At 35.6% G+C, this 20,799-nt stretch overlaps 1 protein-coding gene across 2 annotated transcripts in view; it reads right to left on the minus strand.

The window, feature by feature from the left end:
• The window catches only part of PDE318 (P-loop containing nucleoside triphosphate hydrolases superfamily protein), a 201,633-nt gene that overhangs the window by 32,506 nt on the left and 148,328 nt on the right, over positions 1 to 20,799 (minus strand). For both annotated transcript variants that reach the window (XM_089830202.1, XM_089830198.1), the window contains exons 9-10: positions 269 to 382; positions 79 to 150 (exon numbers count right to left, since the gene is read on the minus strand). In XM_089830202.1, coding sequence (XP_089686328.1) covers positions 79 to 150; positions 269 to 382 — 186 coding nt within the window. The remainder of the gene's footprint in view (positions 1 to 78; positions 151 to 268; positions 383 to 20,799) is intronic.

A 20,799-nucleotide genomic window follows, 5' to 3' on the forward strand; every position in this document is an offset into this window, starting at 1 on the left:
TGTGCAATAGTGCATATGTATCTTAATAATACTTCAAATACAGCATACATATTTGCCATCTACTATACATATATATACCTGGAAACGTTCATAATTTATGGTGATGTGGCCCATTAGAATGCCTCTTGTTGTAAAGGGATAGTTGCAAACCTGAAAGACTCGGTTCAAATTAAGCAATCAACGACTCAGAACTCTGCAAAGTAGACAATCAATCTAAAAATAATACAATCCAGTATACTGGGTCTGCTTTGGTTTGAAGAATAAACACCTCAGGCTTCCCTGTTGAAAGAATCCTAACTAAAGATGACTTTCCCACATTTGGTGCTCCAACAAGGCAGAGAGTGGGTGTTTCAAGATCCACAACTGGCATTGCTCGCAAAGTCTGCAATGTACACCAGTAAAAGTCTCACTAAAGCACATACAATTTAAAATAATGGACATAAATATTGCTAAGGACTTTGTTCTAGTCTGAAATAATTAGAATCCAAACAATTTAATGTAAGGGCAAATGAATGTAGAAACCAATGGGCAGAGTGCAACCAAAAAAAACATGAATTGAAAAATGAAAACTCAAGAAAGGAAACAAATATCTACTGACAAAACTCAACACCATGCCACAGTTCAATGGAGATTGGATCAGAACAAGGCTCTCACAATGGCTATAGAAAGGAAAACTTCTGATGCAGTCAAGATTTTGGGGGTCTTATCAAACCACCCAATCTTGCAACCTTTACATATATATGTATGTATATGTGTGTGTGTGTGTATGTGTGTGTATATATATAATAGACTGAAGGTTGTTTATCCTTTACGGAATATATAAATGTATACACTTCAGATTTTTTTATTATTAACATCCATGTATATAATTACAATCTCTTATTTGTATTTAAGACATAACATAATCTTATATATATCTCATCTGATTTCACTATTATATATTTATTAAAATATGTAGATCTAATTTCACTAACATATATATGTGTGTGTGTGTGTGTGGCAGGATTGATTTAACTAATATTAGTATATGATTTTACATATATATCTCTGATTTCAGTATTACATGTATGATTATACTGTTATTAATATATATATAGATCAGTCATCATTTCCTTTTTATAATAATTCCAAAGTGATCTAATGTCACTTGAAAATATTACTGATTGGGACAGAATATCTGCTAGTTGCCTCTGTCAGTGCTGACTGTATATACTCCATAAACTCTTTTCCTTCCAGTCCTCTCCGCTGTCCTCCCCTTAATTTGTGTGATGCTAATATATATAAATATCGTTTCCATAGGGGTTTCATGTACATGTCTGTATCTTTGTAAAAAGCACCCATTCAAGGTTAGTTATTCCTTTAATTAACCGATTATGGGTGTATTATGTTTTATTAGTAAAATGATATATTTACAGTGAAGTGTCTTATATTTGTTAATAAAACAGTATTTATTTTAATGGAAATTTATTGTGTAGATATAATCAATATTTAATCTTGACTAATTTAGTAACTATTTGACTATAATTAATATTATTTATAACTTGGATAAAATGTTTAATATTTGATTATAAATAATTATTAATATTATTAGTTATTATTTATCTTTATATTTTACTATGATTAAAATCTTATGTTTGACACATGACATCACAATAGTAGCACTATCTTTTTAAGTTCTAAACAACTTATAGAAAATTCCGTCATTGCATAAGAAATTAGAATCATAAAAATACTTTTTACTTCACTTCTTCCAGCATCTAGTCAAAATATTTACCATCCTCCTCTACCATATCTGCTCTCAACTCCTCTCCCTCAATATCGAATCTACTCCAGCATATGTAAAATCCTATTCCAATTGAAATTCTTACTCTTACCTTCTCTTGTTGGATCTAACCCACCTTATTTTGGCCACCTCCACCAACATGTATCTGTACTATTCTCTGCAACACCATAAATTTCTTCTTTCATTAACGCTGCAACATTCTCTTTCTCAATATTTTCATCATCATGCAATCCATTTTCTTATTCAATGTATAAATGAAAAATGTTGACAATTACCTCTATCTATGTCACCGTTGCAACATATTCTTTGCTTTTAGTTGTACTTTCATATACCTTCATGTCCTCCAAAGGACTCTTAGCCTATGTTGAACTCTCTTTCTTGTCCTCAAAGTCTACAACATTGAATTGTCAACATTCCTCCATGCTATCATTAAGGCATACTACTATGATATTTCCTCTTTCATCTTCAGATGCATATACATCTTCATTTACCAATATCTCTTTGCTAGAAAAATAATGGGTCTCCTTCATACTCATATTTTTCACTCCTCTTTTCTATTGCAGCTTTAGATTCCCTCAAGTCTCTTATCATACCTCTCATTTCGTTCATTCTAGCCATGTACTTTCTCTCTCTTGACGAAGACTGAAATTCCTAATGGATTTTCCATAAACAACCCCATACTCTTCCTCTTTTCCAACTTCACATAAATTTCCAACTGCAACAAAATTCACATTCTATCCACTGCCAACAAAGATATCTAGAAGAAACATTTCTCACTTCTACTGCCCACTCTCTCTTAGTAAAATATTGTCTGGAGCCAAATCAATATCAAATAGGGCATCAACTATTACATGGTAAGGGGTCTGAAGACTACAGTAGTCTGTAGCTATGGCGAGTCTCCGGAAAAGTACAGGTGTTACCAGTAATACAATGATATTATTCAATTTTTCTCCAGTTTAGCAGCAATCAGGTAGACTTCTAGAATAAAAACTTTCAGTATTGCACATAAGCTTTGTATGGTTGTCAACGGCTTCTATCAGGAATGGAGTCAAGGACTGTTTAAGCCATCTACAGAAACCGAGTCATAGACAGGTGTAATTTCAGGATTGTTGACCAACCCTCCAGAAAACACTAGGCACTATTTGACTGTTGTTGAGTTTGAAGGTGTGGCTATTACTATGTCTCTATTAGAAGCTGCAATGTCCTTCCTGAATATTCTCTGTGATATTGGAGCTGCACTGTATTGCATAGTGCAAGGTCCTGTGTTTCAACATTACAGCAGCAAGCATTAGAAATTCATCAGTAGAATTGAATGGAATTTCTGTCCCAGGTTTCGTCAGTTAAAGAGCTTAGTATAAAACTGTAAGTTATATCTTCTTCAATCTCTGAATCACACAGGATTGTTTGTATTTATAGGATTTGTTGTTGTTAATTAGTTCAGACCATGCAGCATTTCTAAGATTTTATTTCTGCATTGTAATTTCACGATTGTTCTATTGTCAAAATTTGAATCATCCAGACAGTGTCTTGTCTTGGGTCTAATAAATATATTTTAAACATTTATAATAAACCATTATCTCTGTGAATTGTTAAATTATTTATGAATGCAAACTGTTTGAAAAAATTACAGAGTGAAAAAAGAGAAAAGAAAAAACAGATAAAAATCAGAATCCAAACCAGGGGTGGTCATTTCATTATTTATTTCCCTATTCTAAATAAAAAAGGAAGAAACAAAGAGACAAGGAAAAGGAATATCAAGAGACAGGTAGAGGGAAAATGAAGGGTCACACAGATGTGCTATTAAAGATCAGTAAGAGGCTCAGTCTAGATATCCTTAGTTTATGAAATCTTCTCAGAAGATAGAGCTCTCAAAGCTTCTTGTTTCAGTTCCAATTTCCTGAGGACACAAACCCTTGTGGCTAATCTTGAATTGGATGGAAACCCAATTCAGGTTGGAGATTTCATTGTGTAATGTCCCCTTTTTAGCTCACCATGGTTGGCGGTTTGGATTAGCGTATCAGTGGCCCTTGTAAGCGAAGTCAGTTAGAGGGTCGCATTTGGCAGAACATGAGGCCAGTTCCCATTTTGGAGGACAGGACTGTTGAGGATTGCTCTTCATCTGGCTCAGTTTGGCATGTTTATTATACACAGTAAGTGTTTATTTCAAGAAAAGTCAGGGTTTCTATTTATAGAAAGGCACGTGAAAGAGGTTATGTTGGAGTGTTGAGATTTGACACATGTAGCATGAGAACATATTCAAGGACTTACTATTTACATTAAGTCAAATTCACAAAGCTGCTATTTTTGGCAGGGCACCTGATCATGGCATACAGAGTAGTTCCCTTGACCTCCAGTTGAATCAATAATTTAACTGATGCACGTTCATGTTATAAATTATAGATAAAGTAAACTTTATTGAAAAATAATTATAAAGTCTATTAGAGAGTTATAAAGTAAATAGAGCCATGAGACATCATTAAAGTGCATTAATTGATTATCCATTGATCATCTAAACCAAGGAGGTTATAAAGTAATATTACAAAGTCAATTCAAGGAATTTAATAAGTCATTAAATGTGACTAAATTGAGAAGCCTCTTTAATCAAACCTCGTGAAGGATTTATAAAAAGGGCAAAGTGCAAATTGAACTTATTAAGCATATCTGTTCTCATTTACTTGTTTTCTTCAAATTTGGAATTGTGTATGAGACAAGGGTTTCTGCACTTTATCAGGATTGGAGGGTGACAATTCTTCATTGTTTTCAGCAATTAGAAATGGTGAAAGACCCATTGAATTTTGCATACCAGTGATGGCTTCATTGTAGAGTCATATTTGTGCCAAATTTGAGTAGATTTAGAGTGTTTAGTGAATTCAATAAAGGTGATTGCACTTTTCAGTTTGGCATGGATTTTGAGGTGGAGAAATCCTTTTTGGGTTGCTTTTATGAAACCATTTAGTGCTGTTTTTCAATATCAAAACTACTAACATAAAAATCAGAAAATGGGTCTGTTAGAATTAGATATGCGATCACTTTTTAGTAACTAGGTGTTAATTTCAGAGGATTGCTGCAAATGTAGTAGCACTGCCATATTTTTTATGTGATGTTCCAAAGGCGGCAATCTCTTGTATTTATAATGAGCATAAGCCATGATGTAATGTCCCCATTTTTAGCAGGTTCCTACAATTGGCTTGATCAATTCACCATCGTGACCCTCGTAAGTTGGCAGTGGGATTTGAGGGGCTCAGTTGTGGGGTTATAGGCTTTTTAGTAGCCTATGGTGTGTTTTGGCTCCATTTGAGGGACTTACTATTTATAATAAGTCAAACTGTTGGTTCCGATGAGCTCAGTTGAGTTAGAGGAGTTGTGTGATGCTCTCAGTTTCTTTTTCAAGCTTCCTATTTGGGCTCCAAAAATCTTGAAGGGAGCGTCTATTTATAATAATTCACCCTATCAGGTTCATTCATCGTCTTTCGTCATCAAGATCACTTTGGTGTTGTCAGATTTCAATTCTGACGCTTCTTCAATTGTTTTCACAAGATGGGTGAATTATTATTATTATTCATCTAAATAAGTTGAGGTTGCTATTTTTGTTGGTGTTGTTGGTTAGTCACCTCGGTATCATAGCTCACTGGAATCAGGACGAAAAGTTTTAAATTGTGGGATCAAGAAACAATGGCCTTGCGTGTCAAAATATTAAGTTATGGTGGAAAAGGTCATTTTTTGAGCCAAAAGCAATTAATAAATTATATTAATGGCACTTTATTATATTTTAATGTTGTGTGTGAGAAGCTTCTTAAGTGAAGTTCATTTGGGAAACTCTGTGTCATTTGGAGATTATAAATATGAGCCCATCTAATGAGCAAACCATCCAATTATTTGATTATCTTATCTTCTTTTTTTTTGTCTTTGTGACATTTCTGAAGTTCTGAAATTTTGTGCCCTTGCTGAAGTATAAGGGTTTCGGATCTATAGCTGAAGTATTGTAGATTGAATTCTAAGATTGCTTTGTAAATTGTGTTGAGCTATACGATTTGTCATTTCTCCTAATGTATTAACTGTTGCTAAGGAGAAGATTAATTTTTTTTGGTGTTGGAGGTTGTTCTGGAATTTGTGAAGAGATTCACTGGAATTGTTATATCAAATTGTGTGCTAGTTAATTTAGAGTTGGTTGAGCGTCAATTTATATCTGTTGTTGGGTGTTATTTTCTATCTGTACTTTGGGAGCAACATTTTCCAAATCTGCAATTGCATTTGTTTGTCGAAGAATTCCTTGTTGCTGCTAGTCTTCATTTCAGAGGGTTTCAAGGCATATCTTACCTGTAAGTTCATGGATTGTAATTTCTAATTTTTCTAGGTATTGTTGATTTAAATAGTAGACAATATTTTATCAATTGGGTCGTTGGTATTTTGTGAAAATACTCGGTATCTAAGTTGATATTGAAATATGGAATTTTTCAACTGCATATTCCCTATGTAATATCTAAATATTTGAGTTGAAATTATTATTGCAATCTTCTAGTTTGCTGCTATATTGTTGTATCCAAATTGCAAAACCTCAAGAACAAAAAAAAAAATCTTCAACATAGATTGTTTGAGATCCAGTCGGGTTATTACAGTGGTATCATAGCGGTTTTCTGCCATCCTATGGGGTAGGAAAGTTATTTTATTTTCAGATTTGTTGTTGCATTTGGACTGACCAGCACTCTAGCATTTTCTAGCCATGGACAGACATAGGAGGAAAGACAGTTCTAGAAGTCAGTGGAGTAATGAGGAAGTTAGCTCGAAAATGAATGCTTTGCAGGAGAGTATGGAGAAGCTTAAGCTTCATCAGCAAAGGTTGGCAGAGAGCTTGTCAGATCCAGAGACAATTGAGAGGGCAACGAGGTATATAGTTTTTTCCTTTAGAAGGCCAAGATCAAGGTTGCAAAGAAGGAAGCTTGAGTTCTCCCCGACAAGTGTCCATGGTATAGATGTACCTATTATAGTATGACACCTACTAGTCCTATCCACAATGATGATGATGGGCTTATTTCACAGGGACATGTGGATGTGTCAGTGCCCTAGGTGGATAGCAACACTGAGTTTCAGCAGGTTGAGGCTCCCAGAGTAGTCGCTATGGTTAGTTCAAAGGCAGTTGATGTTGTAGTTGTCACTAACTGTTCAGACTCTCCCGAGGAGGGAGTTGTTATTAGAGACTTATATGTCAGCAATCGTAGTGTTTCTCTAGTGTAGGAGGCAGTTGCTTCCTTACATGGTACCAAGGCATGTATGGAGTCACCCAACTATGATGTTGGCGACATGGGTGTTACAACAAAGTCAGGAGATGTGAATGCAGATAGTATGGACACGTCTAATGATCCATTTCATGATGCTATGAGTTGCACCGGGTATGATATCCCTTGCCAAGTATCAGCTGATGACTCCGAGGAGGTTATGGATGGGTCCTAGGATCGGTGGTTACAGGATTTTACTATTGAGGTGGAAGTTGAGGCATGCGAGGAGATTGATACTGCAAGGGCTTCCATTTCTTCGGATGAGGTGTTGATTGAGGTACATGGTAGTTGTATCTCGGATGCAGAATTGTGCGAGGACGATAGCACATGTATGAGCAATCTTGTGGTGGAGAGTTCTGAGTGAGTTTTCTATCACAATGTAGTTAGTGAGATAGAGAACTTGCATACGGGTCAGGGGTTACAAAGGCATCATGTGACTTGTCACCTGAAGGTGAGTGATAGTGACATTTCTTCAGCGCTTGAGCATTATGATGCCATATGTCAGATGCTAGCTACATATGGTTGGTGTGTTCCTATGTCAGATGAGCACGGTGGTAGGAGTCTTTCTCTAGCAGAGGTTCATGCGCTTTGAGAGACTGTCAGGATCTTGAAGCATAGTTACTCATAGTGAGTTGCTGATAGAGATTACCTTATGGAGTAGAGTAACACCTATATGAGGCATTGTTAGGGAAAGATGAGGAAGTGGTTGAGCTCACCCAAGAGCTTGAGGTGATTGTGGACTCTCTTTCGTATACTCAATTGGCTCTTCAGGAGTCATAGTCACAGTTGGATGAGGTTATCATGGAGTTAGAGTGGGTACAATCGACACCAACCCTAGACCTAGTTCAGTTACATATTGTGGTTGGTGGTGAGTTTGCTTTCATAGTTGGGGATGAGAGACGTGATGATATGGCAGACACATTCGTCCAGGATATGGGTGCAGTAGGTATGGATGAGGTAAGAGTATTAGTGAAGTCGAGCTCTCATGTTGATTTGCTTCCTTTTGCTAGAAGTGAATCTATTTCTTCATCTCATAAAGCTAATAGCATTGGACAGTTGGCAATGCCACATTTTCAAAGGAATCAATTGTGGGTTGCGAGGAAGCACGTTGATGCTTCCACATATAATTTCTAAAACACAGAGTCTTTCATGGAGTATCTTTTGGAGACTTCAGATATGCGAGAGGATTCATATAAAGTGTCTAAGGGAACTCTCATCTGAGGCTTTCGTGTTATTCGGAGGTTGGTGGGAAAGATTGTAGAGACTCTATATACCATGCTTCCCCACAAGGATTTTGAGGTTGGGTTTGTTGAGAGTGTTGCCAAGGATCCTGCCCGACCAATAGTTCGGAGTCAGAGATTGGAGTTGTTTCCTAATTCCTGGCTTGGTACAGATGAGCCATTGATAAAGATTGGAGCTTTCTACCGACATTATACAGTAGGGTTTGTGTTCGTCATTTTTCTTTTGACCCACAGGTAGAGGATTTGGTTTCACATCGGTGTGGGTTGACTCCAGTTTTATACCGTCCATTATGGGATGGGTTAGCACCATCTTTTGCAAATGGGATTGACAGTTGCAAGTTAGACCGCTTGCAATATCTACATACCCTGGATTGTTTAGCTGAGGTTGGAATTGATATCAGTGTTTCAGGTTCCTATGGTTATTGTCTCCACAATGCAATTGGGTGTGAGTGTTAATTTGATGGGGACTCAGGTGTGGACAGAGTTGGTATTTCAGTTGGGTTCAGTTCCGAAGAGCTATTGCCTTCATCAATGCCTAGGATCAATTTTCAAATGATTTTGATGGTGACGTTTGTTATTTGGGTGTTGGTGCTACAAGAGTCGCTTGTACATGACATGGATAGTACACAGTTCTACCCATGGGATCCAGGTGGACTATGATGTTCATTTTGTTCCGAGATTGCTTGGAGACAAGCAATCTTAGGGAGGGAGGATTGTAATGTCCCCATTTTTAGCAGGTTGTTTACCGCATAGGTTAATTAAGAAATGCACACAGATAATGAACACGAACAGCAGTACTCCTTTATTCGCATATGCCGACAGATTACATAACTGGTGATAAGATGCTTTACAATGACCCAAGAGGGCGTATAAATACTTTCCGCCGAACCTTCCAGAAGAGGTCCATCGGCTACAAAACAATCATAATCTACCCGTCGGCTACAAAATCCTTACCGACGACAACACCCTGTCGGCTACAATTTCTACCGACGACATCATCCCCCCAAAAGAAGAAAGTCGTCTCTAGATGACAATTACAACATATCCAAGACAAATTAACAAAACAGAATACACTAACTGGTCTCCAAAATGTGTTGCATCTGCAGCCTCTGTGAACACCATACTGTCTCCTTAATCAAGCTAACCTTGATAGCCACCTATGCCGCTTTCTCTGCTTTCAACTGCTGGGTACCCTGAGTCGAGCGTCGCTGAACTGCCTTCAACTGGATGATCAACTCCTCCCGAGCTCTCTATGCATCCACCAAGATAGCCTCACGTCCAACACCTACTCCAAGTGCCTCTGGTACACAGACACTCCATGCCTGCAGTAGCTCCAGGTCTCATCAAATGGTCACACTTCCCACGACTGATATCCACAATGACTGGGGGTCCAGGAGGCAACGCCCCTAGCGGGGTCGAGGGGCAACGCCCCTGCAGGGTCCTGGGGCAGCACTCCAAAACCCACACAAAACTGCATGGAACAAACCATTTTTGCAATTTCTTCTGATTCCACACTCTTTCTGGCAATCGTTGATACTTCCCCTTCCCTTTGGCATCAACCGTCACTCATTCCAAACTACTCCAATCTGTCATCGTTTTTTTTTTTTAGAAAACCTCCTGTCACCTTCCTTGGTCTCTCTGTTGAAAGTGTTGCAATCACCCGTTGCTTTAAACTGTAACCCTGCAGAAGTAAGAGACGCCGCTGGAACAAAAGACAAGCTGCGGCTAAAAGATATAACACCTGCGGAAAGAAGGGTTAAGCCGCGAACAAAAGCCAAGACGGTAACAGCCAAGTGTGGAAGGAGGAAAGATATCAGTCGTGGGAAGTGTGACCAGTTGATGAGACCTGGAGCTGCTGCAGGCATGAAGTGTTTGTGTACCAGAGGCACTTGGAGTAGGTGTTGGACGTGAGGCTGTCTTGGTAGATGCATAGAGAACTCGAGAGGAGTTGATCATCCAGTTGAAGGTAGTTCAGCAACGCTTGACTCAGGGTACCCAGCAGTTGAAAGCAGAGAAAGCGGCACAGGTGGCTATCAAAGTTAGCTTGATTAAGGAGACAGTATGGTGTTCACAGAGGCTGCAGATGCAACACATTTTGGAGACCAGTTAGTGTATTATGTTTTGTTAATCTATCCTAGTATGTTGTAATTGTATTTTGTAATTGTCATTCGGAGACGACTTTCTTCTTTTGGGGGGAATGATGTCGTTGGTAGAAACTGTAGCCGACACAGGTTCCTATAGTCCGCTTGGTCAATTCACCATCGCAACCCTTGTGAGCTGACAGTGGGATTTGAGGGTCTCAGTTGTGGGCTTATAGGCTTTTCAATAGCCCATGGTGTGTTTTGGCTCCATTTGAGGGACTTGCTATTTATAGGAAGTCAAACTTGTTGGGTGGATATTTTGCAACCGACATTTTTGGATAAAAATCCAATCGCAAAAATAGGATCACCAGCCACAACGTGTGAGACAGAGTCTCTCCTACCATGAAGGAAAGGATCCCCCTTCTCACTGTTCCTTCGATCAACTCAAGGTAAGCAAGAAGTCAAGAGATTTTATAAAGGGGGTGAAAGCATCCACTTACTCATGGAGCGAGTAATGGGTAGGGTGAATCTCTAAGTCCACTTCTATCAAGCGCTAGAAATAGTGATACCAATAAACGTTCAGGAACTCAAAGGCTAGCTGAAAATTTACCGGTTTGGCTCTAAGTCCGGTCATACTTCTATATGGAAAAGCTTTACAATTAGGGCACAAAGACTCCTAAAAGTAAGAATAACTTAACTATTTTCCAAATTAAGAAAGAGGTATAAGCTACAGACAAAGCTTCTAACTATATATTTCCACAATTGCTCCTGGTCAAAGCTCCAGCACCAATTGCTTCTTAACTCTTTTATATTCAATTCACAAGATACAATTACCAAGAACACAAGATAACATGAATCAAAGATAACTTAGATGAATTATAGACAAAGCGTATAACTCATATAAATAACAATCTCACTTAATCAAAGTTAGGTCTCAAATGCTCCTTTGTATTCACTTTTCTCTCAAAATAGTGTTACACAAACAAAGTTTTGCTGGCACAATTTCTCTAGAGCTCTCTTGCATAAAGATAAAGATGTTTTTTACAATGAGGGGGCACTCTTTTATAGAGGCACAGAAGTTGAGAAAAGGGTGGAGGAAAAAGCGAGAGCAACTCAACCAACTTTGACCTAGTCTAGCTAGAAGAGAAATTTTAGGGTTACATGCAACTCATGTTACATCTTTTCAAGTACATGCAACTCGCATTACATGTAATTACATCATTTCATGCAATGCATCCTCTTAGACCTACAAACGTGAAAGAAGAAGAAGATAGAAGAGAATTGAAACAATCCTAGGGATTGTCCTGAAAGGCCTTGTACTTGGCGATGCTATCCCAATTGATCACAAGATTGTGAGTTCCTATATTTTGTGCCACTGCATTCACCTTGATAACCATGGTCTTGCGTCTTTTAATAACCTCCGACTCTCTTTGATGAATTGTCCGTTGTCATTCGAAATCTTGAGGTGATCAAACTTTTCCCGCTCAAGTTTTCGTGAATTCTCCTTTGTAGATTGGCACATTTTGGATTCTCTCACTCTTTGAAAACCTTCTTGACGATGTCCATATGTAAACTCAAAATAACTTTCCATCAGTGCCTTTAACTCTATTTTTTTTTTGAAGTGCTTGGTACATGGGAATGTGTGCAAATGACAACTTTTGACTTTAAAAGTGACCTTTAGTCAAAAATGGGTTTTAGAGATGCAATTACATGTAAAAGAATTTTCATGTAATCGTGTCGTGCGATTGGATGCGAAAAGTGAGATGAGTGGAAATGGAAATGAAATTACATGTATGTGTGAATGATGAATGAGATGGAAAACATGCAATCGCATTTGTCGGATGAGATGTGAAGTGTTGTGACTTGGAAGATGGAAGTAGAACGTGATTATGCTTTTGCATGAAGTGAAGCACCAACAAGTTCTTGGGAAAGAACTTGTAACTTCTCCAAAGTGGATAAAAATCGGAAAGCAAGCACAAAACACAAAAACTCAAAAGAAAAACGTATCTTTGGAAAGTGACTCAAATATGTCAATATGCAAAGCACTTCAATACGATTTCAAATTTGGAGTTTGGGGAAAAACTAAAAACATGAAAATGAACAATTTCTTCATTTTTAAAGGAAAAAATGCACCTTCCATGGTATTGATTTCAACAAGTGGCAATCATCAAGTAATAATGTGCATAAAATCAGCAAGATAAGCACAAATTAAATAGCAAGAAAGAATAAGTCCACTTATTTGAAGATTAAGTGCCAAAAATGGTGGAAAAAAATGCTCCAATGTTGAAGATTTCTTCAAAAGCACTTGGACAACTTCAAAATTTGCAAATTCGAATGGGATAAGGCAGAAAACAAGGCATTTTAGGTGGAAGATGCCAAAACGTGCTCTATTCTTGCTCCAAAATCCAACATTTTTGGGTTGCATGCATATGGGACAATTTTGGTTAAAAACGCTTTTCTTCAAGGTGAGAGATCAAAACATTTTGGCTTCTTAAAGCCAAAACATGTATCACAATGCCATGAGAACACCAAAACATGCCAAATCAATTCCTCCTTGAAGAAAAACGTGGGCCAAAAACAGATTTATTTGGAGTTTTCAGCAAAAACGTGCCCTAGGATAGAGCTTGGAAAAATGATTTTCAGCAAAATGAATCGATTTTTATTGTTAGAAAATCCATTGATGAGCAAAAACGACCCTATTGGAGAAGATCTCATGAAAAACCATCAAGTAAATCTCTCACAAACTCCAAAATCAGGTTTTTGGAGGTTCATTACACATGTTCTTCCAAAATTGGGTTTCTTGGGAGCAAATGCATGAAAAATGGTTAAAATCAGACCTTTTAGGAAGCAATGCATGTTTAAAAATATGCACAAGATACAAATTGGACTTTTTAAGATGGATTGCATGTTTTAAAAACTCCCCATAAGGAAAACCGCACCTTTTGGGAGGCATGACACATTTTAAAATATGCATTTGGTTTAAATCGCACCTTTTGGGATGGATTGCATATTTTAAGTGAAAGCTCATGTTTTTGATGCAATGACAAATTTTAAGTTATAAAACTCACCTTTATAAGCAATGACACCAAAAAGGTTCACTTTTGATGATCTTATGCTTTTAAGTTGAACTTTATATGAAGTGACATGTAAAATGTCCACTTTTGATGGATTTTACATGTAATAAAAATGTCCATTTTTTATAACTTAAAGTGGTTAAATAAACATATATCAATTTAATTTCATTAAAATGTTACTTTAATGGGGCATAAACCATATTTACATATCATTTTAAAAATATAACATATAAATATCATTTTTAAAATAACATTTAAATGAGCATTTGACTTAAACATCAAAAATTAAATTGAACTATATAGTTAATATAGTCACCTTAAGTGAAAAATCAAAAAGTAACTCAACTTAAAATTATAACATAAAGTGCACTATAGTTACTTTAAGTGAAAAATTTAATAATAAAGTAACTTAAAAACATAACATAAAGTGAATTTAAGTTATATTTTTCAAAAAGTGAATGTTAAATTAAAAATATAACATGATATTTTTAATTTGTGTTGTTGCATAAAAAAGGCCCACTTTTAAGGCACTATAATGGTCATATCTCTTGACTAACAACTCCGATTACGCTCTAGGTTAAATCAAATCGAAGGGGAAACCGAAAGCCATGACATGAGCAAAAACAAGGGACTAAAAACCAACAAACGCAAACTCAAGCAAAAAAAAGGATGATGAAGGCCTCAAAAATAAAGCAAAGGCTCGACAGAAAGAAAAAATGAAAAAGATTTGATGAAAGCCTTCAATAAAACAATTTGATATAAGAATTGGAATTGATCGATCGATCAACATTAAGCAATTGAATATCAAATTCAACTTAGAGAGATGCGAAACTAGCTTGAAAAAGTTGTGTCATTACCAACATTTTGTGGTGACAAAATGCAGGACAACAACTAGCTCTGTCTGGGGAATGTTACCCGTTTGTTTTTGGAAACAAAGAGTGACATAGAATCCAATTCTCTAAGTATTGTTATCCACTCCATTGGGTAATAGAGTCAGGCGACAAAAGAAAACAAAAAACTAAACTACAAATCAAAAACCAAAACTATGTACATGGGCTACTTATCTGATAATTACTGAAAGTAATGTTTTAGATGTTGTCCACTATAGGGAAGAGGCATTAGTGTTCCATCACGATACGCAAGCCAAAAACGGTTTTCACCTGCCATCTGATGAATTGTAAAAGGATCTCGCCAAAGAGAATCAAATTTTCCATGCATTTCTTTTCGTTCTCGCCTCTTGTCCTAGAGTAGGACAAGATAACCAATTTGAAATTCTCGATACTTGGCCTTTTTGTCAACTTTTACTTGTTGTTGATGAGCAGCAAGCGTGTCAACCACTTCTTTCCTTCGTTCCTCCAAATGTTGAAGAAACATAATCCTCTTATCCAATACATCTGAATAAGTTTCATCTTCCATAGCTCGTACCAACTTGAGAGTTGGAAGCTCTAAAGTTATTGGAATCTTAGCATTGATCCCGTATAACAACTAAAAAGGTCACATTCCAATTGCTCGTTTCGGAATAATCTGATCCGCCCAAAAAGCATCAAACAAAGCCTTGTGCCAAGTTCTTTGATTTGAATCAACCAATTTCTTCATGATATTCACCAAATTTTTGTTGCTTGATTCCACTTGACCACTATGAGCCCAGTCAGAGTGTGGTACAAAGGCTTTCACCTTAATTTTCTCTCATAGAGAAGAATGCATTACAAGAAGTTTCACTTAGAGCTTCTCCTCATAGAGAAGATAACATTCACAAAGGATTGTACCTCGAAAATTCTCCCTCTAAACAATGATCTTGGGAAGTCAAGTCCAATAGTTACTACCTTAGAGGCTCTCGTCCCCCAAGGATTCTTATCAAACTCACTCTGAATCAATTTTTTGATTTTCTAGTGATAAGTCATCACTTCCTCATGATATACATAGAAGTAGGCCCATCAAAATTATGCAGTCACACACATGTATTTCTAGACTCCCTTTGAGTATCAATCTTCTAAGCTCCTGTGCTGCCTTAGAAGAAGTGTCATACTCCCTCTTAATCTATAAGGATCTCATAATCTCAATCATCAAAGATGTTTTCTTCAAGAGCCTCACTTTATCCATTTTGATCATCAGGGTCTTTGGAGCTACTATCATTAGATTGAGTCTGCACAATATTTGGTAGCATATGTAAAATACCAACCTTCTTTTCATGTAAGAACATCCCCAAACATAAAGGAAAAGATCAAGGCAAATAACCCTTATAGTATGTATAAAATTACAAATAAGAGAGAGACTACAAAGAGTAGATAAATGTAAAGGATAAGAATACTTATCTGCACATGAAGATTCAAAAGATTTCTTAGATTATTTGAGAATGGAACATCTCCCCTCTAAATAAGGTTCAAGTGAGAATGGAACATTGACTATTATTACCCCCACAATGTAAAATTTTCACTCATTCTTATATTGTTTAAACAATTTTGTATCAAATACATCAACTCCTTTCTAAGTTCCAACTTGCTCTTTTTGTCCAAACATTTATTTAGTTAAACAACAGAGGCGAACATGTCCTTCCATTTTATCAAACTCGTCCACAATATGTCAATATTAATTATAATTGTGCCACATGAATGACTCTACAAATCATACATCAAGTTTTATTCATCAAGAAGAGACTCGTAGATAGTTCAAATGAATTCTTAAAAAATTCATTAACGTCTCACAACTCAAATTTTCTTACAGTAACTTCTATAAATACAAGTGACATCATTTACAAGTCATTACTTCCTCGTGATGTACATAGGGGGTAGGCCCATTAAAATCACATGGTCACAATGTATGAATCACAGTCCTCTTGACAGTGGCAATTTATTGATTACTAGAGAAATCCATCTCAACATTGTATACTCCCTCTTAATCAATAAGACCAAGATCATTGAAGATTAACTAAATAACATCCTCACTCTTCTCCCTCTCTTTCAAGGATACCTGAAATATCAACCTCCTTCTGATTCTCAATCTCCCTCTTTTTTTATGTAATAACATTCTCAGAGGAAAAGATCAAGGCACATAGGTCTTATAAAATAAAAAATAAGAGAGATTTACTTTTATTAAAAAATATGATACTAAAATTGTACTCAAAAGAGAATACTTATCTCATGCAATCAAACGATAATGCCCTCTGGAAGATTTCTTCTAAAATTATAGAAAGGAATGTAATGGGTTTAATTCATATCCCTTGGTTTGTTAAATTTATTTTCTTCCAAATCAAACCATTTATCACTTTATCATTTCCTCCACACATTTATCAACTTATCGTTTATACACTTTCATCTTGACTCGGTTATTTTTCATCTCATGACCTTCAAAATCGCTCCTTTGCTTACATCATTGTCGTTCCTGCCATATGATTCGATGAAAATTTTGGAGTTCGGACATGATCTACATGGAGTTCTCATATTACCCCAACGTGAGCATTTTACTCCTCTCCTTGTGCACACTACCTATCCATCACATACTTATACCAGAGTCCTCATCAACATATTTAATAACATTAGTTGTTGACTATATTAGACTAAAATAGTTTACAAAGTAAGGTCTATAATATGAAAACAGATCCAATTTTTTATCTCAATCATATTCTTATAATAATATAATACTATTTAAATGGATCTCATATCTATGATGCCATTAAATAATTACATAACTTTTATAATGTCAAAACTTACATTACCATTCTTTATATTAGAAATGTGTTTTTCCAATATTAATAATTATCAAAGCTTAAATGAATTTTATAAATTTCCATATAAATATGTTCATATATATAAATATTAAATACATATAATAACATAAGAGAAAAATCATTAAATTGTTCAAACAGATGGCAAACAATGTGGGTAACCTCTTGAAGAGGAATAAGATTGACAAAGGGCAGGAACCCCCTCTGGTGGCAGAGACTCAAGGACCAAGCAAACGTGCCCGTGCTCATTCTAAGAAGAATCAGGATGTCAGTAAGAAGGACGAGGTGAAGGCTGGTGTAGATAATATGCATATTTTGGCGGATCAGGCTATTGACCTGATAAAGACTTCTTAGCTGGTCGATTGTTGTTCTTTTACTGTTCTTTTGCTGTCTTTTCCAGCTTTGTCTTGTGTGACCTCATGGTTGTTCTTTTTGGAGGTTTGTTTTATATTGTCCTGTGCTGCTTCTCTCTGATGTTTACATCTCTTGCTTATCTCTAGAGTTTTGTTTTTTGTAAAGGTTTCGAGTCCTTTAAAACATGTTTTTACTTAATCAAAACATAAGAAAAAAATCATATAATAAACTTATCTAACAAATAAATACAACCTTTACAATTCATAAAACTCTTACCTTAACCTTACATGCCTTACGTGTTTGATTTCCTACAATGTCGGGTTCCAATACAGCTTCATATATGGCAGCCCTTACCATAATATCCTCTCTTTCTAATCATTCAAAATATAAATATCTTTCCTTTTACTTGCTCTTAATTCTACCGTGGCTGGCCTAATTTTTCTTTATCTTTCCTTCCTTCCATTGAATGGCATTTATACAACCTATTCAAAAGAGAATTTTGGTTGACTTCCCATGTATCCGCGTAGCAGGCTCTTCATATTTATATCTTCCTTTCTTCATGTGGCTTTTGTTTATGATGTAAGGGGTCTAAGTATTTCCCCTATTAGTTCATAAAATAAAACAAAAGATGGAAAAATTCCTACCACCCTTGACCGAAGAAAATAATTATCTCCTATAATACCACGGTGAAAGTAAAAACCTAATAACTTAAGTTGTCCCTAAAAGTTCACATTCTTTCTTCGTCAATCCCATAGTCTCGCACACTGTCTATGAGGCCAACTAAACATGCGATATCAATCTTGATATCCTTCTTCAATCCCTCTTTTCTTGTTGCTGCGGGATCTCCCCCTCTTTATAATAAGTGCTTCCCTTTCATTCTATTTGATAATGTTCGTGTGGGTCCTTTTTAAAGTGGCACATGAATAGGCCGCCAACTATTATTGATTTACGAGATGGAGGTTTTGTATGAAGTAAATTTTAATTCACATTCTTCCTTTTAGGGTTGGGCGACATAACTCCTTCCCTTATTTTAATGTTGTCCTCTCCAATTGGATCGCATGTCTTCTTAAATGGTGATTGAGCCTGGTTCGTTCTATCTGTAAATGATGGCATTCAAACTTATTTAAGTTTGAATGCCTTTTATATTTGATCCAGCCCCTGAATCGGTGGTCTTCTCTTGATTAGGAATGGGTTGATGGTTTGTGTTTTCCTATCTATTCCATTATAAACAATTTGTATCCTTTCATGATAACATAAAAGGCACAATAATATTTAAGTTAAATCTATTTTGGTTTCACATCGACGGTCGAACAATGAAAGCATTTGCATGCACTACGCATTTAATGTTCCCCATTGTGTATGCAGACGTGGAAATAACCCTATCTTTGTACTCCTCGACTTCACCAACGGGTACAAATCATCTGTGGTATTCGCTGCTAATAAGTCCCTTCTTACAGTTTTGTTAGATCAGCAGTGGGTCCACCTTGTTTCGACTTTTCTTCTTTGTGATGTCTAATGTCTCTCAATATTTGATGTTCTATCTTGAATGCATATTGACTACAAAATTTTCCCAATATATCTAGGTCCCTATAACCAGATATCACAAGTATCACAAATCTATTGTCTCTCCTAAGCAGAGCACCAATCTAGCAATATAATTTTCTCATCATGTACACAACATTAGTTTTGCTAGGTGTTGTCTACACACGAATCTCTGTGAATACTTCTATCATGAGTGTCATCATTGTTATTCAATGATTGATATTATTGTTGTCTTAGATCTATTTCATTAATCACTTTCTTACTATTCGCAGTCCTGCTCTGAGTTTTTTCTAGGATCGTTGCAAATGTACTAACAATTGCATTTTATTGATTGTGCTCCAAATGCAAATGAAGGCTTATAAATATGAAAAGAGACATGTCTCTACGATTAAACATCACTAGTTAACATATTAATATAATAGTAATATAAATAACCATATATGTAACTCATCTTAAGCATATATGTAATATTAATATGTTAACCATATATGTAATATATTATTATATTATTATATAATAATATATAAAATATACTATTATATTATTATATTATTATATAATAATGTATAATATATATTATATATATTATATTACATATATAATTAATATATAAGATATTTATCTTAAAGATAATTTACCATCAACAAGGTATCTCATGTTAAAATCAATCCGATAGAAGCTACAACTTTAACAAATAATTGCTCTTTATATTAACTTGTTTCTTTACAATGTTTTGTAGGCTCCAACCATTCATGATCACCGACTCACTAGAAGCTTCACCTCCCACACTTTGTAGGCACTAACCTACTGGAAGCACCAACTCTCACTATTGTCTTCATGAGCAGCAACCCACTGCACACAAACATCTTTTTCACCTTCATATTGTTGCTTACTCAACTAATGATGGACAGTTTCTTGTATTTTAGGAATTCTTCTCCAATTTGATATTCATCTCTAGATATATGTATCTTATATATCTGCCCCCAATCTACTACACATATCACACTTCTTTAATCTCCTCCTTTATTCTTTTATTTTCACTTACATACATTCTTCTCTATAATTTGTGTCACACTTATTTTCCTTTTTCAATATTTCTATATATAGAAATCAGATTAGAAATCTGATTATACATATATTCATGTAGTGCTTTTGCTTCTTACGTTTCACACATATTCTTCATTATTTCACATTTATCTTTCCTTTAATACATTGCGCACATTTCACGCTTAAAATTTTGTTGCAAATATATTAGATTGAAATATCTGATATGTTTTTCTTTTCAAGCACTTCACTCTTGTTTTTCTTCCACACATTCCACATGCTCTTTTCTTTTAGCTCTAACATATATATATCAGATTGAGAATCTGATTTTATACATATTCCTCTTATTCCTTCTTTTTCTTTCTTATCGACTACTTCATCACTTTTCCCATCTTTTCAAATAAGAGAATCTCTTATTTATATTTAAATAGTTATGTATTTTGGTAAACGGGATGTCTCTTACAAACTTCATGCCTTTTCAATTTAATTAATCATAATCACATGAGATTTGATTAATTAATTAGTAAATTTAATTTCTTTTTACTACTATATGAATCTTATTCACATTAGTCTCCAAATAGTATTGTACACATATTTGTTTGGGCATATAAGACTGATTTCACAGCTATTCAATATGCATATATAGAATGATGATATATGTATCTTCTACCTACTCGCAACAATTG

This window comes from Cupressus sempervirens, chromosome 1, assembly GCF_028749045.1.
Source record: "Cupressus sempervirens isolate cs-2001-9-10 chromosome 1, ASM2874904v1, whole genome shotgun sequence".
Lineage (NCBI taxonomy): Eukaryota > Viridiplantae > Streptophyta > Pinopsida > Cupressales > Cupressaceae > Cupressus > Cupressus sempervirens.